The sequence below is a fragment of the Podarcis melisellensis genome (genome assembly GCF_964234715.1).
Source record: "Podarcis melisellensis genome assembly, chromosome: 16".
Lineage (NCBI taxonomy): Eukaryota > Metazoa > Chordata > Lepidosauria > Squamata > Lacertidae > Podarcis > Podarcis melisellensis.
The window spans coordinates 33,321,398-33,345,246 of record NC_138533.1 but is presented as its reverse complement, the minus strand read 5'-3'; the positions used below and the strand labels follow the sequence as shown (position 1 = coordinate 33,345,246).

The window sequence follows — 23,849 nt, the reverse complement described above, 5'->3', positions numbered from 1 at the left end:
CCCAGAAACCCTGACATCCATCCCCCCCTCGAAGCCCCCCCTTCCCCCCTCCCGCTCGCCGGGTGCAGGTTGAGGAAAACGTGGTTCTTCCGGGGTCGGTTCAGGATACAAGTTGTCCACTTCAACGTTCTCCTCTGTCATCTCCGTATATGTGTGTTCGAACTCGGGTTCCCCACCCACAGACATCACAGTCTCTTCCTCCATCACTGCTTCTCCTGGCGCTGCCTGCCAAGGACCTACCATCCATCTCTGACTCCATGCCTCCCTTGGCTGATCCACCCACCAACAAGGGCCTGTCTCCTCCCCCCCCAGTCTCGGATCCCTGGTCGGGCTTGTTTCGGGCGTATGGCCCTCGGGTGAGGAGAAACCCTCGAACGTGCTGTCTGACAAAGTGGGCGTGAAAAGCCAATCATCAAAATACTCCTCGGGCATGGGCTTGTGCGGAAAAAGTGCATGGAACTCCTCCTTCAACAGGGGTTCGTCCAACGCGTAACCCGGCACCCAGCTATTGGCAGAGGCCGGAGTGCCTTCCCTGGCTAGAAAATATTCAACTCCCTCCTCCCCCCATCTCGAGTCCAGTATCTCTGTGACCTCGTTAAGAGGTTCTGGTCTTGGCGATTCCCCCCCCTCAGGCGCCCTCCTACGTGGCTCTGGGAGTGCTCCTGACTCTTGAAACCTGTGTGGGGTTTTGTAGGGAGTGAGCACCGACCTATGAAAGACCGGGTGCACCCTGGAACCCTCCGGAAGGGCTAGACGAAAAGCCACCGGATTGATCTTAGCCTCAACTTGATATGGCCCTAGCTGCCTGTGTCCTAACTTCTTCTTGGCCAATGACCTGGCCGGCATCGCGTGGGCTGCTAACCACACCCAGTCCCCATTCTGGATGTCCTCTCCCGCCCTCCTGTGCTTATCGGCCTGCACCTTATACGCCTGTTTTGCCAGCTCCAAATGTCTCCGCAGCTCCTCGTGCACCTCTTGCAACTCCGCTGCAAACTGGTCGGCATCTTGAGGCCCCCCCCCTCCTGGTGCCGCAAATCTCGGGAAGGTTCTGGGATGACGGCCATTGTTCGCGAAGAAAGGCGTCACCCCGGTGGATGCGTGTTTCGTGTTGTTGTAGGCGAATTCAGCCATCGGCAGATAGTCCACCCACGCCGCAGGTCGCTGGTTGGCGTAGCACCGCAGGTACTGCTGCATGATCGCGTTGACCCTCTCCGCTTGACCGTTGGTTTGTGGATGTCTCGCCGATGTCAGGTTGATTTTGACGTGCAAGATGCCCAGAAGCTTTCGCCAGAAAGTGGAAACAAACTGGCGCCCCCTGTCGGACAAGACGGACTGCGGAAGTCCATGCACTCTGAAGACGTGATCGATGAAGAGCTTTGCGGTCTGTTCTGCCGTCGCCACCTTGGCACAAGGGATGAAATGCGCCATCTTGGTGAACAAGTCCACCACCACTAACACCGCCGTCTTACCTCTGGAGCTGGGCAGGTCCGTAACAAAGTCCAACGCTACCCTCTCCCACGGTTGCTGCGGTGTCTCCAGCGGTTCTAGCAATCCCGCCTGCTTCTGGTGCACTGGTTTGGACCTCTGGCAGATATCACACCTGGCGACGTAGTCCGCCACCTCTCCTCTCATCTGGGGCCACCAAAAGTCTCTAGCCACCAACTCCATCGTCTTCTCTTTGCCGAAATGGCCTGCACTAGGGGCGTCATGCAATTGTTGCAGAACCTTGGCTCGAAGATCGTCGGTGGGCACGTAAAGGGCACCCTTACGAGTCAAAAGTCCATCTTGCAATTGGAACTCATCGTTGTCTCGCGACCCTCCGCGTAGCTCCTCCATCTTGGACTGTGCAAACTGATCCCTTTGCAACGCGCGTCGCACCGCGTCCAGGTCGACTGCGATGGTAGCGCACGTCCACGCCTGCGGTGCGAAAATGTGCTTTGCTGCGATTGGAGCTGCTTCCTCCAAGTATTGCGGCTTTCGGGACAGCGCGTCTGCAATAACATTGGAGTCTCCTGGGATGTATTCTATTTTGAAGTCGAAATCCGCAAAGAACTCCGCCCAGCGCATGTGTCGCTGGGTCTGTAACTTAGCCGTCCGCCAATACTCTAAGTTCTTGTGATCCGTGCGGACTTGCACCGTGTGCTTGGCTCCTATTAAGAAGTGTCGCCACGCTTTGAAAGCTGCATGAATGGCCAACAACTCCCTGTCCCATATGGTATAATTGCGCTCCGTCTTGCTGAGCTTCCGGGAGTAGAACGCACCCGGTCTCCAGTTGCCTTGTGAATCCTCTTGCAAAAGAACGGCCCCAACCGCTCTGTCTGACGCATCGGTCTCTACCCGCATGGGTCTGCCGGGATTCACGTGGAGCAGCTGCTCTTCGGAGGCGAAAAGACCTTTAAGCGTCCGGAAGGACCGCTCCGCTTGTTCGGTCCAGACGAACTTCTTCTTCTTGGAACTGAGGGTGTCAGTGATAGCCGCCGTCGCGTTCGCAAAACCTTTAATAAACTTGCGGTAAAAATTGGCAAAGCCGATGAACCTCTGGACCTCTTTCCGATTTCGAGGGCTTTTCCAGTCCAACAGCGCTTGAACCTTAGCCCTGTCCATGGCCAGTCCCTCGTCGGACAACTTGTAGCCAAGGAAATCAACCTCTCTGACATCAAACTGGCATTTTTCCAACTTGGCGTACAGCCTGTGGTCCTTCAGCCTCTGCAGGACCTCCCTCACGTCCTTATCGTGATCCTCCGGCGATTCCGAGAAAATCAGGATATCGTCGAGAAAGCAGACACACTTCTTGTAGAGGAGACCTGCTAGCACGTGGTGCATAAATGCTTGAAAAACGTGACTGCCATTTTGGAGACCGAAAGGCATGACTCTGTATTCGTATGTGCCCAGAGGGGTGAACATGGCGGTCTTCCACTCATCTCCTTTCCGGATGCGGATGAGATTGTAAGCTCCACGTAGGTCCAGCTTGGTGAAAATCTTGCCCCTCCTGACGGTCGCTAAAAGGTCGTCAATCTTGGGCATGGGGAAAGCTTTGGGCTTAGTCAAGCTGTTTATGAACCTGTAATCCACTATAAGCCTTTTTTGGGGCGTGTTTTTCTTCTTCACAAAGAACACAGGGCTGCCACCCGCTGCTTTAGATTCCTGGATGAAACCTCGCTTGAGGTTATGGTCTATGAACTCCCGAAGCTCTTGCATCTCGTCTTCCGACATGGAGTACAGCTTGGCAGCAGGCAGTTGCGCCCCTGGCACTAAATCAATCGCGCAGTCGTAAGGTCTGTGAGGCGGCAACTTGTCAGCTTCCTTCTCACAGAAAACCTCCAAGAAGTCCTGGTACTTGTGAGGCACTGTTTGCACCATACCCAGATGCAACTGCTGCTCGGCTTCTCCTCCCTGATCGGTCTGAAAGCAATGCTGAGCACAATACGATGAACAAAAGGTGATCTGCCGCTGGTACCACGCAACCGCGGGACTGTGCCTCTCCAGCCAACTCATGCCTAACACGATGGGTGTGTCCGATAAGTGGGTGACATTGAAACTAATAAGTTCTCGATGGTTGCCAATCTGCATCATCATGGGAGGGGTTTGCTGCACCACTTGCCCCCCCAGCAACTTCCTGCCGTCTACCGTGACCACGTTTAGAGGCGTCGTTGCAGGCAGGAGCGCCATGTTGTGCTGCTTAACGAACTGCAGTCCCACGAAGTCGGCGTTGCTTCCCGAATCGATCGTTATTGGAACCTCGAGGAGTCTCCCATCAGGCAACTGGAGTGTTGCTGTGAGCAGAACCGCCGGTCTGGGAGGCAAAGGGTCCACGCTCTGCAGTGATGCTGGGGGCTTGTCTACAGATCCGCCTGGCTGAGCCCCAGTAGCTCTGCTTCCAGCCAGGCACTGTCGTTTCCCTGAAGCTGCTCCCCTGGTTGCACCTCTGCTGTTACAGTTGCCAGTGCTGCAGTGTGCTTCTGGAGCCTCTGGGGGCACTCTTTCGCCATATGGTGCGCACTGTCACAGATGTAACACTTCCTGGTTCCTCTAGGAGGCTTCGCTTTGGCTGCACCAGGGACAGGGCTCTGGGATGGCTTCTGAGCCCTAGCACCACCAATCTCCATTGGCTCCTCGCTGTCCTTCCCCATTGGCGAGGGGTGCGCACGGCTGAAATCCCTGTGCACAAAAGGGAGAGTCCTCGCTTGCGCACGCGCTTGGGGCCCGTCCTCCTCGTGCCACGGACGTCCCTCATGTCGAATTCCAATAGCTAAAGCCCGTTGCACCACGTCTTCTAGGGTCTGGGGTCTGTCCCCCCTAGCGATCTCATCCTTGATGGGGGGGCTCAATCCCTCCCAAAAAAGATCTCTGACCGGCTTACTGTCCTTTGGCCAATCTAAGGCGGTGAGCAATGCAAAAAATTTAGAGTGGTATTGGCGCACAGTCGCTTTCCCCTGCCTCAGCCCGTGCATTTGACGGCGCGCAATGTCCACATCCACAGAGGATTGAAAACAAGAATCCATCGCTTTGATGAACGCAGTTGAATTGCGACGGGCCGGTCCATCTTCGCGCCACAGATTGCGTAGCCAAGCCCTGGCCTCCCCATGCAGGTGCGAAACAATGAACCCCACTTTCTCCTCCTCATCTTTAAAATCGTGACGGAGTAAATGCAGTGCATATACGACGTCCGCTCTGAAATTGGGATAGTCTTGCAAGTTGCCATTAAAATGCGGAACCAGGGCACCCCCCCTCCGTCCAAGCGCAATGCCCTCCGCTCTGGAACCTGGGGCCCCCGCCCTGTCCGCGTGTTCCCACCTTGCCTGCAAATCCTGGCACGTCTTCTCCAAGTCGTCATTCTTCTTCTGCGAAGCAATGACTGCCGATGTGAGAGCGGTAACCTGATCCCGCAGTGCAACCAGCTGCTCCTCAGCGCTCATGGCTGCTCCCGTTCGTGAGCTTCGCAAAAAAATTTTTTTGCTTTCAGAGAGGGGACTTACTGTCACGGCCACCCTGGACGGGTCCCAGCTCACAAGAGACCTCACTCCGTTGCAGTTTATTTACAGGAAAAGTTTATTGAAGATTTCTGCTTCTCGTACAGTTCAGCATCGTGGCCGTACGTCTGTCACGTTAGACCGCTGAAGTCCCCTCTGACTCCTCCCCTCTTCCACACCAACTTAATAGCCTGGCTCTAGACCACCTCTTCCTCTCCTTTCTTTTCCGCAGGGTCTTCCTGCCCCCCTGGGTTCCCTCTCTCCGTGACTCGCCTGAGGCTGAATCCTCTGCCGCCTCTTCCCCCCTCCTTCTGGCTTTAGGGCCGGGCTCCTCCCCTGAGCTCTCTCCACTTCCGCGCGCCTCTACGTTTGAACTTGGCGCGCGTACGTTGCTGCTGACCTTTCTTTCGACCGCTACACCACCCCTTGTTCTGCTCTCCACCCTTTCCGGCTGAACACCTTGCTCCAACCCCCTTTCTCTGTTCTCTCCTAATCCTGCTCCCTCCGAGAGGCTGACGACTCCACCCCCTTTACTCCGTTCCGGCTGAGACGCCTCTTGCTGCGTCTGTCTTCCACTGGGCTCCTCTCCGCTTCTCCCTTCTCCTCCCTTTTGCTTGATTAAGGTAACCCCCTTTTGAGAATCCTCTGACTCGCTGCTCAGACTCGTGGATTCCCTCAGAATTCCGTCATCTTCTTCCTCATCCTTCTGCCCCTCCTCCCACTCGCTCTCCGTCTCCTCTGTCATCTCCTCCTCTCTCCCAGAAACCCTGACACATAATAAAACAATAAACATTTTTTTTAAATTCCCTATACAGGGCTGCCTTCAGATGGCTTGGGGGTTTGGGTAACTCCATACCCTTCAACATTTCTCTGCTGAAAATAGGGATGTCCTAAGGTAAAGTGTCACATTCCGGGATAAAATCAGAAACTAGGATGGCTTCTATAAATCTGGGACTGTCCCAGGAAAATAGGGACACTATCAGGGTCTGCAATTCCAACACCTCAATCTGTATAAAAGATAGATCAGCTGGGAATGATGAGGACATTACACACCTGTGTATAAGAAACAGAACAGATACTCCTTGATGTTATTAGAGGGCAGGAAGAATAGGAATGAGCTGGGAAGCTGTGAGCCACACTGAAGCTTCCTTCCAGTTCCCCAAATTTGCCAATAGTTCTGCCACATAGAATCCTTCATCCTCATTTCCCAGCTTTCTCTCCATAATGTTTGCTCTCTACCTGTTTTGAAGCTTTTTCTGAATCAATGAGGACTAGAAAGGTGTTGTTTTTTCCTTACAATGACACCAACACAGTGCGGTGAGGACCAGATTTTGAGCAAAACAGCTGCAAATGTGGGACGGCACTGCTGCAGTGTATGTAACCTTGATGCGCAGCGACCGTTTTGCTTCTGGATTTATTGGGCAGGGAGAATACAGGAGGAGCAAGTTGAGCTAAGAAAGCTTGATTGTAATTTTCTCTCAAGATCAAATTGATTATTTTGAACTGTTTTCGCAGGGCCCCTAAAAGGTGTGGAGCCCATTGTCCGATGCCTACTCTGCCTATCTGGTAATCCGGCATTGAGCCCATGCTGCAGGCCCTCCGTCCTTGAAATGGCAGCAATTCGGCGCTTGTAACTTTGCCCCGATTCCTAGATTCCACTCCTGTTCTGGACTCCCTTTACTCCTCAACTGCAGGTTTTGAATTACGCTGCCCCCCCCCCAGCCCAGGCACCTGTGTGTTTACTCCCTGACCCAAATGTTGAGGATGAGCTCAGCTTGTCCCTCCACGTGGCGGAAGAGGAGACGGGTTTGCTTCTTACCAAAACGTTGTCACGGCATTAGTCAGCATGCCTTGGCATTGAATGTGCAAGCCCTCGCAAGAAGCACCCAGGGTTGGCATTGGCTCTGTGAACAGGTGAAGGGGTCGGCGATATGCTGCTGACTAAGCTTGGTTTTGGTTGGCCCTTTCCTCCTCCCGTTTTTAAAACATATATATATATACATATTATATATAATAAAAAATTGTGAATCCCAATCTTGTGCTGCGGTAAATTTCCTCAGCAAAAGGGCCTAGTCCTGTGTGTTTTACCCAGTGGGACGTGTGTTTGTGTGTGCGATGGGCAGTCCAAAAGCAGAACCGAAGTCCATCTGCAGCTCCTAGCAAGTGGTATTGAGAGGAGTTCTGCCTCCAGCAAGATGTTGTAGCCAAAATGGCAAGTCACCATGATGAACCCAGTGGCCCTCCATATGTTGTTGGACTCCGACTCCCATCAGCCCCTGCCAGCTTGGCTGGGAGTCGGGGACGATGGGCATTGCAGTCCAGAAACATCGGTGCCTGTGTGTGTGCATGCGCTTGACCCACTCAATCCTGTTCTGGATTATTGTATTGTAGTTACTGTATTTTATGTCGCTTTGAGGTCTTCGCCCCCAAAAGGCAGCCCTAAGGAATATGTTACAACAGGAGTCAGCAACCTTTTTCAGCCATGGGGCCATCCACCATCCCTCAGACCATGTGGTGGGGCGGACTATATTTTTTTTTGGGGGGGGGGGAAGAACGAATTCCTATGCATAGCTGTCAACTTTTTCCCTTTTTTAAAGGGAAATTCCCTTATTCCAAATAGGATTCCTCGCAAGAAAAGGGAAAAGTTGACAGCTATGTATCCTATGCCCCACAAATAACCCACAGTTGTGTTTTAAATAATCGCACACATTCTACTCATGTAAAAACACGCTGATTCCTGGACCATCTGTGGGCCACATTGAGAAGGCGATTAGGCCGGATTTGGCCTCCAAGGCCTTAGGATGCCTACACCTGCGTTAAAGCAAAGAAGACTAAATCCTAGAGTCCTAGAGAACCGAGTTATTAGGTGGCAGACAGGCCATTAGGCTGAGTAAGGTGTCTCCCTCGGGGATCACATCTTGAATGATGTGAAAATAAGGCAAATCGTTGGTTAATTTGACTTTTACTGAGTGCAAGAGGGAACGTTGTCTACCGTCCGCCTGAGGGGATGGCAAGAGGGTGACTTGTGTCCGAGGAAGTGGCTAATTCACCCCCATGATGCATTGTTTGTGTGTGAGCCTGATCTTGCTCAGCTGCTCTGAGGTAAACGTAGCAAAAGCATGGCGTGCACACACACACACGCACCTCTTTAATAACTCCTGAGGTATTTTCTAACGCGTCATGTCTCATAACTCGTGCCCAGTTCCCTGAGGGCTTTGGGAAACGGGGCTCTGCTCACTTCTGTCACTTGACCTGAACTTGCGGCTAGGGCTGACCAAATTATAACAGATTCCTAGTCAATTCGTCAACTGCATTTAAGACAGTTACAAAAATAATAACGTAAATGTTCATTATGGAGCCGGGGTGGCAGGAGTGTTGGATGGTGACTAGGAGACCCGGGTTCAAATCTTTACTCAGTCATGAAGCATGGGCTAATCTCCACCTCACAGCCTTAAGCCAATTTGCAGGATTGTTGTAAAGATAAAATGCAGGGATAGAAGTTTTCATTCTCCTGAACTCGGAGCCTTTTTTGGGGGTGGGGGGGACGTTCCTTGATAATATGGAAACCTATGTGTTTTTATTGCTGCTGCTGTTTGGGAGGGGGCTGTGATATTATGCTGCAATGGCTTTTAATTAGTGTTTTTATAGTTGTTCTGATTTTGAGTGGAGTGCCCTATCTGGGTGGATGGAGCAGCCAAGTAATTTCGTTGTCCCTGAGAGGGGGCAATGACAATAAAGATATTATTATTATTATTATTATTATTATTATTATTATTATTATTATTATTTGGGAGAAGCAACAATTTTAAATAAATTGTACCATGCCTATCCCTATTGGCCCTTGCGCCTCGTATGTATTCCTTGCAGCGCTAGATATTTATGGGTGATATTCACTCCTTATCATAGATTATTATAATAGTTGGTTTTGCAGCTATTAATCTCCCCCCACCTTTTCTCCTCTCTAGGTATGAGGACCCTCAGCGAAGATACGATCAGACTCTTTCTGCAGCAAATTGCCGGCGCCATGAAGGTGCTACACAGCAAAGGGATAATCCACCGGGATCTGAAACCTCAAAACATCCTCCTTTCTTTTGTGGGGGGCAAAAAATCAAACCCCAATAATATTCGCATTAAGATTGGTAAGCCCCTGGAGCTGTCCATTGATTTCTTTTTAAAAAATTAAAATGTATGCTGGTAATGTGTAACAGATATTGTAGTTGAAACTAGTTTTCCAAATATCACGAGGGGAATTCCAAACCAGGGCAAGTAATTAGCTTTTTTTAAAAAAAAAGAAGTCATGCATTTTTAATTATTTTTGTCCGCTTCACTCAGTGGATTGTTCTGGATTTTTATATTGCAGTTCTATGTGAATTTACACAGAAGTATTCAGCTTGCTCTATCGCAAGTGTGTTTGACAGCCGAGTGCAACAATTTCCTCTCTTAAAATATATTCTGTGTTTTGGGGCGATACAAAAACTATCGTCTGCGTTCAACAACAATTGTTTTGGCACACGCAAGTGCGCCTTTGTTGTCACCAAGTGGTGGTCATTCATGTACGTATACTGTGTTTGTGAGCTTTCATTTATTTTAACCTTGCTCTGTTTTCCTTTCTTTTTGGCTTGCTTTGGTTCTGCGTGTAGCTGATTTTGGATTTGCACGATACCTGCAGAGCAATATGATGGCTGCGACTCTCTGTGGCTCCCCCATGTACATGGTAAGTCAATTCTGGTTATCATTTTGCCCGCAGTAGGGACTATTCTTTATCACTGCAGAACGTGGGGAGTTAAAACGACTATCCGTTCATGAAGCTTATTGAACGTGAATGTAAGGCTCTGTTCCAATTGGGTCTCCTCTCACTTCCTGCTGTATGATGTTCCCTGCCATCAATCTTGTTTTGTATCTCTGCTGCCATGTGCCTTTGAATGCCTGAGTAAAACAAATCAACCCTGCATTTTCCTGTCAAACCACCACAGTGGTGATGAGCGGGGCAAAGTATTACAGCTCCCCGCTAAAGGTGTGGTGTCTCTCTGTTGCTTTGCTTCTGGCAATCTCCCATTTTGTTGAATCGCGAGGAGGTAGAACATAGGGTCTGACCGCTTGGCCATCTGCCTCACTATTGTGTAGGTGGCAATGGCTCTCTAGAGTTTCAGACAAGAATCTTCCCTATCTCTCTCCCAGGGATTGAACCCAGGACTCCCCTCCCCAGTCTTGCCTGTGCTTTGTACCATAGAACTTAATGGAAGCCACTGAGAATCTGACCTGTGCTTCTCTGCATTGCCCTGTTCCACCCTGTGATTCTTTGCCCTCATTGAGTGTGATGAACTGTGCATGTGTGAGCGATTGATATTCACTGTAAGAATTCTGCACCCTCTGGGCAGCTCCCATTCAAAAGTGGGTCGTGTTGGTGAGGGGCTTTTGCGCACTCCTTTGGCCCTCAGCCAATGCTCAGCTGAGCTGATAGCTGGCTCTGGGCCTGTGGGCTGTGCCAGTTGAGTGTGGATTGATGTATTGATTTTAGAATCCTGGTTGTAAACGATGTATCTCCCCATAACTTGCTATGCAAAGGGATGCTGTTCGGGGTCATAAACCAGCCTTCATTGTCGCTGCTGCTTTGTGTGAACACAGGTGGTCTTCTGTTGCTCTGGCCTATTGTGTTTTCTGCTGTTGTGCAGGCAAAAAGCCACAGAGTAGTCTCATTCAGAGGTTAGCTTAGCCAGGGCTCAGCTCCAGGGCCTGTACTCCATGATAAAGCTTGGCTCTGAAATTATCAGTTGGGCTACGATTGTATTTATTTACCTAGACCTGCCTCTCTTTTGTTGTGGAACTCAAGGTGACATGAACCGATTTCGGGGGGGGGGGGCGTCTGCCACCTAGGCACCAAATACAGGCCTGTTTAGCTTCAGCAATATTACAATATAGTGTGCCTTCAGACAGTGCTTTGTATTTGTGAAAGGGTTTTTCTGCCTGCTTTTAGGGTTTATATGCAGCAGCAGAAATTAACTTCAGTTAAATGAATCCTTGCTTGGAGTACACCTTTAATTGAAAGGTATAAAATAAGTATAAAATATATACTTGGTAGGGACGCGGGTGGCGCTGTGGGTTAAACCACAGAGCCTAGGACTTGTCGATCAGAAGGTTGGCGGTTCAAATCCCCGTGACGGGGTGAGCTCCCGTTGCTCGGTCCCTCCTCCTACCAACCTAGCAATTCGAAAGCACGTCAAAGTGCAAGTAGATAAATAGGTACCACTCCTGCGGGAAGGTAAAGGGCGTTTCCGTGCGCTGCTCTGGTTCGCCAGAAGCAGCTTAGTCATGCTGGCAACATGACCTGGAAGCTGTACGCCGGCTCCCTTGGCCAATAAAGCGAGATGAGCGCCACAACCCCAGAGTCGGTCACAACTGGACCTAATGGTCAGGGGTCCCTTTACCTTTTATATACTTGGTATAAAATAAGAAAGCTTATGTTAAAGGAAGTATATTCTTGATAGGAAAGCATTCTCTAGTCCTAGCTAACAAAGAAGCCATGCTTGCCTCTAAGTACTCAGGAGAGGACAGAAGTGATTGAAATTTGCAGGCACAACATCCCCTCCAGAGTGGAGAAAGCCTACCACTTTACGGGCAAATAGGTTCAGGGGCTTTTCTGCTGGGCCCCATTTGAAGTTGATTTGGGGTGAGACGATCTGAAAGGGAATCACTTTCTGACTCAAAGCATTCCTTCTGATTCACTCATGAAGGAGCTCCCCCTCTCTACTCTGGATCCTGCCATGTTTTCAGCTAGAGACGGAAGTTTTGATTTTTGTAAAACTGCCCCCTCTCCTTTGGGACTCAGCTGGATTCTTTGCTAAAAATATATATAAAAAACAGCAGTCTAGGAGAACAGGCAATGAAGTCTGAGATGGAAAGCAATCACAAGAAGTCTGTCTCCTTGCTCTCTTTACTTTCCATTTGATGGTGGTGTTTTGCTATGAGACAGAAATACAGCATCCATTTGGTAATGCCTCCAGTTCTATCTCCTGTCATTAATATATAATCCTGTTCCACAGTAATAGTGCTGCCTCTTCTAATGGAAAGAAGAGGAAAGAGAGAGACTTGTCTGGTTTGAACAGGATGAATTTTTGGGTGGGCGGAATCTTTTCTCATTGCCATGAGATTGACTACCAAGCTTATGTTGGAAAAGGCAGTTTGTGTATGGATGTTGGGCACTTGATTCACATCTGAAGAGTCTGCCTTAGGACCTTTACATGTTAAGTAACAGCAAGCCTGGTCTACATCTGAAAGTGCACTTGACAGTCCCAGCTTTCCCGTTACTGTGACATGGTTCACATGTTCTTGTGTTTCAGTTGGCAGTGAAGTGATGAATTGCATGTGTGAATAGCCTACATCAGGTGTCATGGATTTATCATGACTTGGTTTGTTTGGACAATGCCTTGGTTTTGAATGCTTCCTCCTTCCTCCTTCCATTCTCCGATCTCCCTCTTTTTTCTTTTCCTGGCTCACAAGAGCTACAGTTGATTTCTCTGTGTATATGAATCGGGCAAACCAAACAGTGGTGTCCAGTTCTGACTTGGTTTGCAGCACTCATGGTTTGTGTGAATCGGACATAATGACAAGCAGTGGTTACGGTGGACTTGGAAGTGAGGCTGGGTATCGGAGCATGCGAGTGGAGGAAGAATGTGAGTGACTTCAAGGAATGGCCCGAATGACTCAAACCATGGCTTGGTCATGACATCCAAACCTGGCCCTGCTTTTTCATAAATCCAATTTGCACATCAAGCTGCAAATCACCAGGTGTACATTAATAAAATCACAAACACACCGAGCATCATATATGTGCATGGTGTGTGTGTAAATCCAGCCTCTGTGTACGATGAACACATTCTCAAAACTTCAAGTTTGTCCTCACGTGTTAACAAAATGCTAACTTTACACACACACACACACACACACACCGCCCCCACATATCCATGCCTAGCTTGCCACCCTGTGGTGTGATCTTTAGCTCTGCCCTGGGGAGAGTTGAATTCTTGTTCCATTATGCACTGCCTCAGAAAGGGAGAGGTTCCTTGGGGTCTGTCGCTGCTGCTGCTTCTGCCAAGGCCTCATTTTCAAAGGATAGCCTTTGATGGCATCTAATTCTTCTCTCTGGCCTCTTTGTTGATATGACTAGGTTGCCTGCAGAGTGTTTTCTAAGATTGCAAAGATCAGCAGGGGGAGGAAGTCCTGGCGAAGGACCAAGCTTAGGGGATGCAGCCAACGGCTTGTTTGTATGAGTTTAGCAAACATGCAATAGCAGCTTGGTGCGCAACCCAAATAAAGAATAACGGGAATCGAGTCCCAGTGACTCTTTACGTGTGTGCTTTAGTTTCATGTGGAGGTTGAAAAGAAAACAGTTCACAATCTTCGCACACAATTCTTGTCCCTCTGTTCCAGCTAATAAGAGACCATAGCTCAGTGGTGCAACTCCTGTTTCTTGTGCAAAAGATCCCAGGTTCAGTTCCTGCCATCTCCCAAGTTTTTGCTTCCTTGCTTTTATAGGATTAGGTAGTAGATGATGGGGGAGACTCCCTGTCTTAAACCCTAGAGAGATGCTGCCAGCATGAGCAGACAATACTGGACTACCTTAGGTGGTGTCAGCTGGGCTAGACCAGTTCGTTGTGTTTAATGCTCTGCTCCCAAGCAAAAATCCAATCAAATATGGTTTTCAGATTAGCCTTTCCCACAGCATTGTTCTGCCAAGGAACTTCTAATAAGGCAAATAAAAACCCGGCGCAGCTGCACACAGGAGATCCCTGCAGGTAACCTGGCAAATGAGCAGTTGCCTTTGACGTCTAATTCACCGAGGGCATTGGATAGACCCGTCATCATGGCTCTCAGTGTGAGTCAAGACCTAATCGCTGCATACATGGTAAAAGGCTGCCGTGTTAGAATGGACTGTTCCACTTTGCATTGCAGGTGGAGGCAGCAAACCCAAGTTTCTTCTTTAAGGCATCTAAACATCTCCATCTTCTTCCGAGGAGCTCCGAGCATGGCTGTGAAGATAAATTGGCACTGTGAGGGATGCAAGGCTAAGGGAGGGAGAGAAGGAGAGAATGGCTGAAGGGCTTCTGGCTGATGACCAAACTAGATGTGCTGTGTAAAACAAAGTGTTAGATAGGCTCCAACATCATACACATTTCGTCTAATGTGAAAAACTTTTTATTTCTGCAGGCTTTCCCAGAAGGATAGGGTTGGCATGCAGGCAGTATCTGATTGCTTTTAGGAAAAATGTTTCTGTTCATTTTATTCTGTTCCAGGCTACTGAGCTTGCTATTGTTTTCCTATGGCCCTCCTGGTGTTGCTGGGCCTTAGCTCCCCTTTGCCTTGATGGCTGGCCAATGAGGGGTTGAAGTTCTATGCAGATGTGCCCACAGGTTCCTCACCCTAGATTAGTGTCAATTGTACAAATGTTGGAAATGGAAGCACTGGATTATGGTGGGAATAAAATGGTGGACTTCTTGGAGCTCCTTGGGACAAGGGTGGAATAAAAGTGTAAGAAATACAGTGGTACCTCCGGTTGTGAACAGGATCCATTCCGGAGGTCCGGCTGTGCATCCCAAGGAATTTGCAACCGGAGGACCATTTCTGCGCATGCGTGCGGGGTGAAACTTGGAAAAATACTTCCGAGTTTGCCGCGTTCACATCCTGAAGCTTATGTATCCAGAGGGATACATCCAGACTCTATAAGGATACCACCCACCCACCCACACTTAGAAAAAAACCCACTGCAGCTTTTGTTCCACTCTTTCTCACAGCCAAGTTTGCTAGGATCTTGTTTGAAGTGGGGAATATGCATGGGAGGAATTGCAAAGAGATTATTCAGGGGGAGGTGGGGAGTTCTGTAATAAATATTGGGCCCCATCCCTCCCTGTTATTATGTGTGATCAGGACAAGTCTAGGTTTATGCCGACTGGTCTGTTTACCCTCATCTGGTGCAGCCCTAAAGCAGGGAGCTGACTGTGGGTTTTTCACTGCCAAGGCCTGGGGGTGATTGCCAGACTTTGGGGAGCTTTCTCTGCCATTCCTGGAAGCTGTCCTCACACTCTCCTTTGTAGTAGGCCATATTCTTGGGAAGCTTGTTGTAGATTGTCATTCAGGCTGTGAAGTCTGGTGTTACCTGTCCTGGCTTGATTCTTTTGTTCACCTGGGTGGCAGGTGGTAAAAGATGTTGCTGTTTTTCTGTGTGCACATTTGGTTTTAGTTTTTTAGGGGAGAAGTTTGCTTAGTGTGGTGACTTATGTGTGTGTGCAATAGAAGAGGGTCATCAACCTTTTTCAGCCGTGGGCCAGTCCATCGCCCCCCAGACCATGTGGTGGGCCGAGCTATATTTTGAAAAAAAAATATATGAACAAATTCCTATGCCCCACAAATAACCCAGAGATGCATTTTAAATAAAAGCACACATTCTACTCATGTAAAAACACACTGATTCCCGGACCATTCGCAGGCTGGACTGAGAAGGCGATTGGGCCACATCCGGCCCCTGGGCCTTTGGTTGCCTACCCCTGCAATAGAACATGAGTTAGCCCATGCGATAACCTCCAAATGTTGTTAAACTACAACTCCCATCAGCCCCAGCTAGCATAGCCCAATGGCCAGGGATGATGGGAGTTGTAGTCCAGCATCATCTGGAAAGCACTGTGTTGGCTACCCTTGTAATACAGAATGCAGATACATATGGATGCAAGTACATATGACAAGAGCGAAAATAGGCTTTATTTCACCCAGGTCAAAGACCCGATTTGGCACCCACATTTGCGTACACACATACAGAGGCTGGGAGCATTAGTAACGCCCCTTTGGAGGCTTCACCTGGGACAAAAACCCTGGCTAGCATCCCCTGCCTCCCGTAGCTGCAATAGAACATGCAAATAGAATATGCAAATGTGTATTATATATTCTCACAAACAGAAACGTGCATGCATGAGAAGGGCATGGACACCCCCCCCCCAGTCTCCAGCAGGTCAGGAGATAAGGTGTTAGTTTATTTATCTCATTAAAGCAAAATCACGCCTGAATTAACCAGATTAGAGTTATGAAATAACCTTCTCCATGCCTGTATAACTACATCGTTCTAAGCTGTGAACAAAATCTCTAATCTCTTTTGTGGAATCTTGGCCTGTGTGTGTGTGTGTGTGCATGCTGGTTGGAAAGGGAGACTCCAAAGGGACTCACTTTCTTTCACAGTTACCAAGAAAAAGGTTTAAAAAATAAAATAAATCGGAAGCTGAGGCATTAAAACAAAGTGTAATATTCCCTTTCTTCTCCTATTGCAGGCCCCAGAAGTCATTATGTCCCAACACTACGACGCCAAAGCTGACCTGTGGAGTATTGGCACCATCATTTACCAGTGTCTGACTGGAAAAGCCCCCTTCCAGGTGAGTTACCTTTGTGGTTTAGTTTCATGGCTGCCCATTAGGCCTTCTGGATTGCTCACCTGCCTCTCCTCGGAGGTTGTTTTCGTTGAAAAAAATAATTCTGGCCTCCAACTTGAGCATCATCCATGTCACATGGGGAGAAACTTTGGGTTTGGCCTTCTGAGGGACGCAAGCAGGTCTGTTGCAAATGCCACAAGTCTCGGTGGATGGTAACACTGTTTTTCTTCCTTCATTTTATTTACTCTGTTTATTGAATCTGTATGCCGCCCTGGGCGATTCTTCCCTTGCTGTACTTGGAGAAAAATGGAACCAAGTATGAGGAGATTGGGGTCAAGTAGCTGCAATTAGGGACACGGGTGGCACTGTGTGTTAAACCACAGAGCCTAGGGCTTGCTGATCAGAAGGTCGGCGGTTCGAATCCCCGCGACGGGGTGAGCTCCCGTTGCTCGCTCCCTGCTCCTGCCAACCTAGCAGTTCGAAAGCACGTCAAAGTGCAAGTGGATAAATAGGTACCGCTCCGGCGGGAAGGTAAATGGCGTTTCCGTGCACTGCTCTGGTTCGCCAGAAGCGGCTTAGTCATGCTGGCCACATGAACCAGAAGCTGTACGCCGGCTCCCTTGGCCAATAAAGCGAGATGAGCGCCGCAACCCCAGAGTCGTTCACGACTGGACCTAATGGTCAGTGATCCCTAGCTGCAATTAGTGCCTGTTTTCCAGTTTGCAGCTGTCTGGGCAGGCCATTGGCCTGAGGGGAAGCTTCTTTGGGGATTAGCAACTGTATGGGGTAGACCAGTGGTTGGCTCAGTTCGGGGGCGGCTCCTGGGCTGTTTAAACAACCGCCGTGGGCCGCAAGTTGCCGATCCCTGGGGTAGACTATAGAGCTTCCTGCCCAGGTAGGAGGCACTATCCGCTATGCAAGGACTGAAACGGGACACTTAAAAATACAAAATGAAAACGAGCAAACCCTAAAATCACTACCAGCTCCTCCTCCGCTCTCTGAGCCCAACCGCTTTCCCCTCAGATGTAGCAGCAGTGGAATGAATCAGTAGGTAAGAAAAGTAGAGGGGGAAATCCCAAATGCTGCCACAGTTAAAGCCTGTCTCTGGTAGCCACCCACCTGTTTCTGAAGACAGGCCTTTTGATGTCCTCAGCAGGTTCCTACAGGAGAAGGCAAGCCTTCTGATAACCTTGCCTTGGGCATTGGAGCTTTTGTAGGTCAACACCAACACTGCCCAGAAACAAACCAGAAGTACTGAGTAATATCTCTTAAGTAGTTTAGTAATCTGTTCAATACAGAGGGCCAGCCCAACCATTAGGCAAAATGAGGCAGCTGCCTTAGGCAGTTGATTTTGGATGTTCGTTGCTTAAATTTATTTTTACTGCCAGGAAGTGGGAGAGGCACTTGTGAATTTTCTGCCTCAGTTGCCAAAATAACTAGACTGGCTTTAACCCATGTGACATTGGCTTTTCTGCCTCTCTTAAGGTTTTGGGCTGTTCCACCAAGGTCTGCCTAACAATCTGTCCACTGTGTTCTGGGTGTTTTCGAAAGGCAATGCTTGATTTTGCAATCAGATTATGCTCAGCTTTATGCTTGCATACTGTAGCTGACTTTACCAAGCTAACATATCACCGCGTGAGGGATAGTTAACCAGGAAGTGTTACCCATTCTGCTCTGAGAGACTTAAGAATGGGTGTAGCAAGTATTTTTTTGAGCATGGCAAGTTCAGCCTCGGGGATAATTGCTGTACTGCCGAGCATGGAGAAGAGCAGGAAATCTGCCTGATGGTGTCCTAAGCACTTGGAAAGAGCATCAAGACTACCTGCTGTGTTTTTTGAGACTCTGTGCAAGAGGGATGAGCCATCTTTCCCCCTGCCTTCTAGTACCCCAGCTGAGGAGGGCAGGGGCTTCTTGCCCCCCATCGCTTCAAGCTCTGAGCATGGCATAACATCGAGCGCATCCTTTGCCCCTTTGTCTGCAGGCTGTGCGTGTGGCAAGCATACATTTTGGCTGGATCCCAAGGCCAGCTAAGATTTGTGGACCTCCCAAAGTTTCAGCTTCAGCAAGCAAGCGAGTGATACCAGCTGCCAGTATGATGGCCACACACACAAAGGACCTGGCTATGAAGGATAAAACTGATTTGGCAAGCTTACTAGAAAATCTAGCATGGTGGCAACCACGTTATAATATTCAGTACTTTTTAAAAAGCTGCTTCCTCCCTTAGATGATTTCCCCCCAATGCTCCTTTTTTTGTGGTGGGCAAAGCTCAAATAGTGATCACAAACAAGGCTTAACTTTTCTAGTCTCCTTGTCTGTGTGTTCCTAAGCCCAGGTTTTACAAAGATGCTTGGGGTGTACATATTTAAATGTGCTGCCTCTTACCATTCCTAGCTCCACCCTGCCCCGGGATTGCTCTTTATATCTTGATCGTGAGAGAGGTCATCTGGAGCAGCAGGGAGAGGAGGAAGTGGGATTTTGTGTGGTTTTTCTTCAATTGTTTTTGTTAATTAAGTAGTAAAATGAGTTGCAAGGGCCCCCTGGAGCATTCTAAAGATAACAGGAGTTCTTCAAAGGTCTTCCTAAACAAATATTCTTTTTAAAAAAATAAAGAAGTAGTGCAGTCAGGTTTTTGCAGACCTTGAAGATGTTTGGACTTGCACAACAGCAGTTCTCTTCCAGCCTTGAGAAACTAGAATTGGAGTTTTGCGTTTTCACATATGGGCGTGATTTTTAATAATAACCGAGAGGTGTCTGGGACTTTGGGGTCTGATATAATAATTAATTTGGGAGAACCAGATTAATTAGGCCCATGCTTAAGTGGTGATGCAACTTCCAGCCAGACCACTTTTTGATGTCTTTCCTTTCCTAGGTCAGTGACTTCCCTTCTCTCCTTTCTAAGGCGAGATTTACACCTAGAGACTTCCTGGTTCGTACTCTTAATCCCACTTGCTACACCAGCTCAGTATGTTCAAGTAATGGCAAATGGTGCCAATTGGGACAGAAAGCAGGGGAGACCAACCGTAGTTGAGGCCTGACCCAACTAACTCCAGCTTTGGCCTCATCCTTCTCCCTGCCGAGTTCTACAAGGACAATGCTGAAACAGCAGGAGGAAACTGATAAGCAGTCCTGTCCCCTTGAACTGCTTATAAGAAGAAGGGCAGGCAGGCGGGGGCTGGCTCAGGGTAGAATGAGGTGGATAGGTGAGTGGCCCCCACAGCCTCCACGGTGCACCATCCTTGGTGAGCTCTTGGAACAGCTCCGTGTGAATATAACACGCGATGGTTCTTGTTATCACAGGTCATTTTTTCTACTGTTAAGCTGCTTTATGTTTACGCATCGCTCCATTGCTCCATCGCTGGCATTCCTTTTTGCCCAGGGCATTTGGAGTAGGTGTAGGCCCGTGGGTTGATAATCCTTCAATCTGGGTCAACACAGTTGGTGTCTGGAGTTGTGCTGATTAGACAAAACAGAAAACAGAAAGGGTGCAGGGTTGGGCCAACTTTAAATTCTGTGCAAAGAAGCAGTGAAAGTTTGCGTCTTCATATGGTTACATTTTATTACTTAACTTTTATGCAAAAATGCATACACAAAAATATTCTTTTTTTAAATAACAAGCAGACCCCACAATGGACACTGAAAAGCACAAAACACTCATTATTCTGAGAAGGGCACATCCAGATTCCTCATCTTGATTTATCATTCCGGAATAATTTATTTATCATTCCAGAATAATAATACATTGAGAGTCTCTCTTGGCTAACAAAAAAAGGGGTGGTGGTAAATATTATGGGCATAAACTTCAGTTGTTTCCTTTATAAAGTTATTTTGTATATTATGCCTTTCCTGAGCTTTTATATAATGCTTGAGCTTTGTCATGTAGAACGATCCCCGTCTGTTTCTTCTGTCCAAATCTTACCCAGAACCGTGTCCATTTTTGGCAATCTCTCATCGCTTAATTAGCCACTCTTGATTATAGGAGTAATTGTTCTGACCCCGCAGTGGAAAGCAGCGATCTTGGCAGCTAATAAAAGGGTTTGAAACAAGTTAATCCAGCAGCCCGTTGAAAATGGTTGTCTAAAAAGTTCAGCAAAGATGGTCAGTTGATCACGGGAGCAAAGGAAAAAAACGCAGATTGAGAGACTGTGTCCCTTCGATTAACAGGTGGGGGGGGGACAAACAGATGGTGGCAGTGGGGTGGGGGCTTATTAAAGCTTCTTGGAAACACTGCTTAGTCCACAGGTCACCAACCCAGCACCACGTTGTTCCTGGACCGGTACCTCAGACTCTTAGCTCTCCTAGAAAGAAAATTATGGAAGGAAATGTACATTTACTTTCTAAGTAATTTCTGTGAAATGAGAGTGGTGAGTGGTGTTGGCGCCTTGTATATTTTTCCTGGTGCTGAGGAATGCTTCCTGTTATGACAACAGTTTGTGTGTGTGATTTCTCAGTAGCCAGGACCAGCTGGATATAGCTGATTTTCCATGTTAAGCCTAAGGTTGTCAGGGGTGGCTATCCCTCTATTTTTTTTTTAATTATGCCATGCTCTCCCCGGCAGCCATTTTGTGACTGGCACCCCCAGCTCACTCTCAAAATTCAAAATGTGCCCACTAGTCCAAAATGGTTGGTGACTCTTGGCTTAGCCAAGTCTTCCTTGAAATGGGAAGCTGCAGTAGATGTACTTTAAGACTGTGAGGAGGCAGGGCTTTCTTTAAGTTCTCAAGGGAGAACCTGCAAAAATCCCTTTTTGAAACTCCCCCCTCCCAATCTTAAGGATCAATAGGGAAATGTATTTGTATCTCGTTACATTCAGCACCCTCTGTAACAAGAGAAAGATTCCTTGCTCTCAAATGGTTCCTGGTGCCTTGCAGTGATGTCTGGCAGATGCAATATGTGTGCACAAGGATCCAGTTATCAGGGGGATGTGGGAACGGCAGCAGCATGGCCTTTGCAAAACTATTGCAAGGGTGTGCCTGGCTTTTTGAAAGCCTGTCGTGTAAGTTGTGAGGGGCGAGTTGCAGCTGTCTTTATACTTCCAACGCATATGAAACCTACTGGGAGTATTTTTCCATCTGAATGGATGTGAGCTGACAGTCCGTCTCTCTTTAAGCCCAAATTTTAAATCGACTAGAATAAATGTGTCCCTTCTCTCTCCCACCTACCCAAGCAAGGCTCAGCCAATTGTGACATTTTAAGTACAGGAGAGGCTCTCACAACTGATAATCAGCGGTTGAAAGAAGTACGTCACTTCTATTATTATTATTATTATTATTATTATTATTATTATTATTATTATTATTAAAAAATTGTTTATATCCCAGCCATCCAGCTGGGTTTCCCCAGCCACTCTGGGCGGCTTCCAACAGAATATTAAAAACATCAAACATTAAAAACTTCCCTAAACAGGGCTGCCTTCAGATGTCTTCTAAAAGTCAGATAGTTGCTTATTTCCTTGACATCTGATGAGAGGGCGTTCCACAGGGCACCACTACCGAGAAGGTCCTCTGTCTGGTTCCCTGTAACCTCGCTTCTCGTAGGGAGGGAACCACCAGAAGGCCCTCGGAGCTGGACCTCCGTGTCTGGGCAGGATGATGGGGGTGGAGATGCTCCTTCAGGTATACTGGACCGAGTACCATGGCTGCTACTGAAAATGGTCTCCATGAGCCATATCCTCCTGCTCTCCCTGTAACATCTGCATCCACCCAGTTATTCTTTATTTAATGTCATCAGGTTGGGGTGTTTCCATGCTCTGTTGGCAGCTGACAATGTGAAGCAGTGACAGCAAAAGGCACACATACATTCCACATTAATGGAAAGAGAGAAAAGAACATAGTCTGCTACGTTATAATGTGTAGCATGGTCTCTCCCCCCCCCTGTTTTTTTAAATAAAGAAACACACTTCCATACTTGTGCTGCATGACACCCAGCAGGTTTACCTTCTCCACCCCCTCACATCTTAAATACAGTGGTGCCTCGCAAGACGAAATTAATTCGTTCCGCAAGTCTCTTCGTCTTGCGAGTTTTTCGTCTTGCGATGCACGGTTTTCCATAGGAATGCATTGAAAATCAATTAATGCGTTCCTATGGAAACCGCCTTCCCCCGACCTCTTCTGGCGGGCGGCATTTTAAAATCGCCCGGGACAGCGGAGGACTTCTCCGCTGTCCGGGGCGATTTAAAAGCCCCTGGGAAGGCAGGCAGGGGGGACAAAGGCTTTCCCGCCCCGCCGCTGGGCTTCGGGACATCGTTCCGATGCCGGGCGGCGGGGGGAGGCTTTCCTGCCCCGCCGCCGGGCTTCGGGACATCGTTCTGAAGCCGGGCGGCGGGGGGAGGCTTTCCCGCCCGGCCGCCCGGCTTCGGGACATCGTTCCGATGCCGGGCGGCGGGGGGAGGCGTTCCTGCCCCACCGCCCGGCATCGGAACGATGCCCCGAAGCCGGGCGGCGGGGGGAGGCGTTCCTGCCCCACCGCCCGGCATCGGGACGATGCCCCGAAGCCGGGCGGCTGGGGGAGACGTTCCTGCCCCACCGCCTGGCATCGGGACGATGCCCCGAAGCCGGGCGGCTGGGGGAGGCGTTCCTGCCCCACCGCCCGGCATCGGGACGATGCCCTGAAGCCGGGCGGCTGGGGGAGGCGTTCCTGCCCCACCGCCCGGCATCGGGACGATGCCCCGAAGCTGGGCGGCTGGGGGAGGCGTTCCTGCCCCACCGCCCGGCATCGGGACGATGCCCCGAAGCCGGGCGGCTGGGGGAGGCGTTCCTGCCCCACCGCCCGGCATCGGGACGATGCCCCGAAGCCGGGCGGCTGGGGGAGGCGTTCCTGCCCCGAAGCCGGGCGGCTGGGGGAGGCGTTCCTGCCCCGCCGCCGGGCTTCGGGACATCGTTCCGATGCCGGGCGGGAGGGGGAGGCGTTCCTGCCCCGCCGCCTGGCATCGGGACGATGCCCCGAAGCCGGGCGGCGGGGGGAGGCTTCAAAAGCCGTCCGGGGGCTTTTAAATCGCCCCGGACAGTCCCGGGGCGATTTAAAAGCCCCCGGTTAGGCAGGCAGGGGTGGCAAAAGTCTTTGCCCCCCCTGCCTGCCTTCAAAAGCCGTCCGGGATAGCGGGAAGCGCTTCCCTGCTATCCCGGACCGCTTTTAAAATGCTGGCGGTGGGGGGCAAAGCCTTTCGCCCCCGCCGGCCTTCCTGGACCTCTTCTGAAGTCCGGAGGGGGGGGGAAAGGCTTTGCTCCCCACCGCCAGCATTTAAAAAAAGGTCCCCGAGATTTCCCTATGGGCTTTCATCTTGCGATGCAAGCCCATAGGGAAAATCGTCTAGCGAAGCGTCGCAAAAACCGAAAAACCCTTTCGTCTTGCGGGTTTTTCGTCTTGCGAGGCATTCGTCTTGCGGGGCACCACTGTAGTAGCCAGATGTCTGACAGGTCATTTTATTTTTATTTTAAGGAGCTTTTTGTGCTCACCAGTGTCTCTAAATTAAAAC

General features: G+C 49.4%; 1 protein-coding gene across 1 annotated transcript in view; it reads left to right on the top strand.

Moving 5' to 3' along the window:
* ULK1 (unc-51 like autophagy activating kinase 1) overlaps positions 1 to 23,849 on the top strand; it is a 113,484-nt gene that overhangs the window by 33,367 nt on the left and 56,268 nt on the right. Inside the window, exons 6-8 of the mRNA XM_081893270.1 lie at positions 8,936 to 9,109; positions 9,611 to 9,684; positions 16,280 to 16,381. Of these exons, the coding sequence (XP_081749396.1) occupies positions 8,936 to 9,109; positions 9,611 to 9,684; positions 16,280 to 16,381 (350 nt within the window). The remainder of the gene's footprint in view (positions 1 to 8,935; positions 9,110 to 9,610; positions 9,685 to 16,279; positions 16,382 to 23,849) is intronic.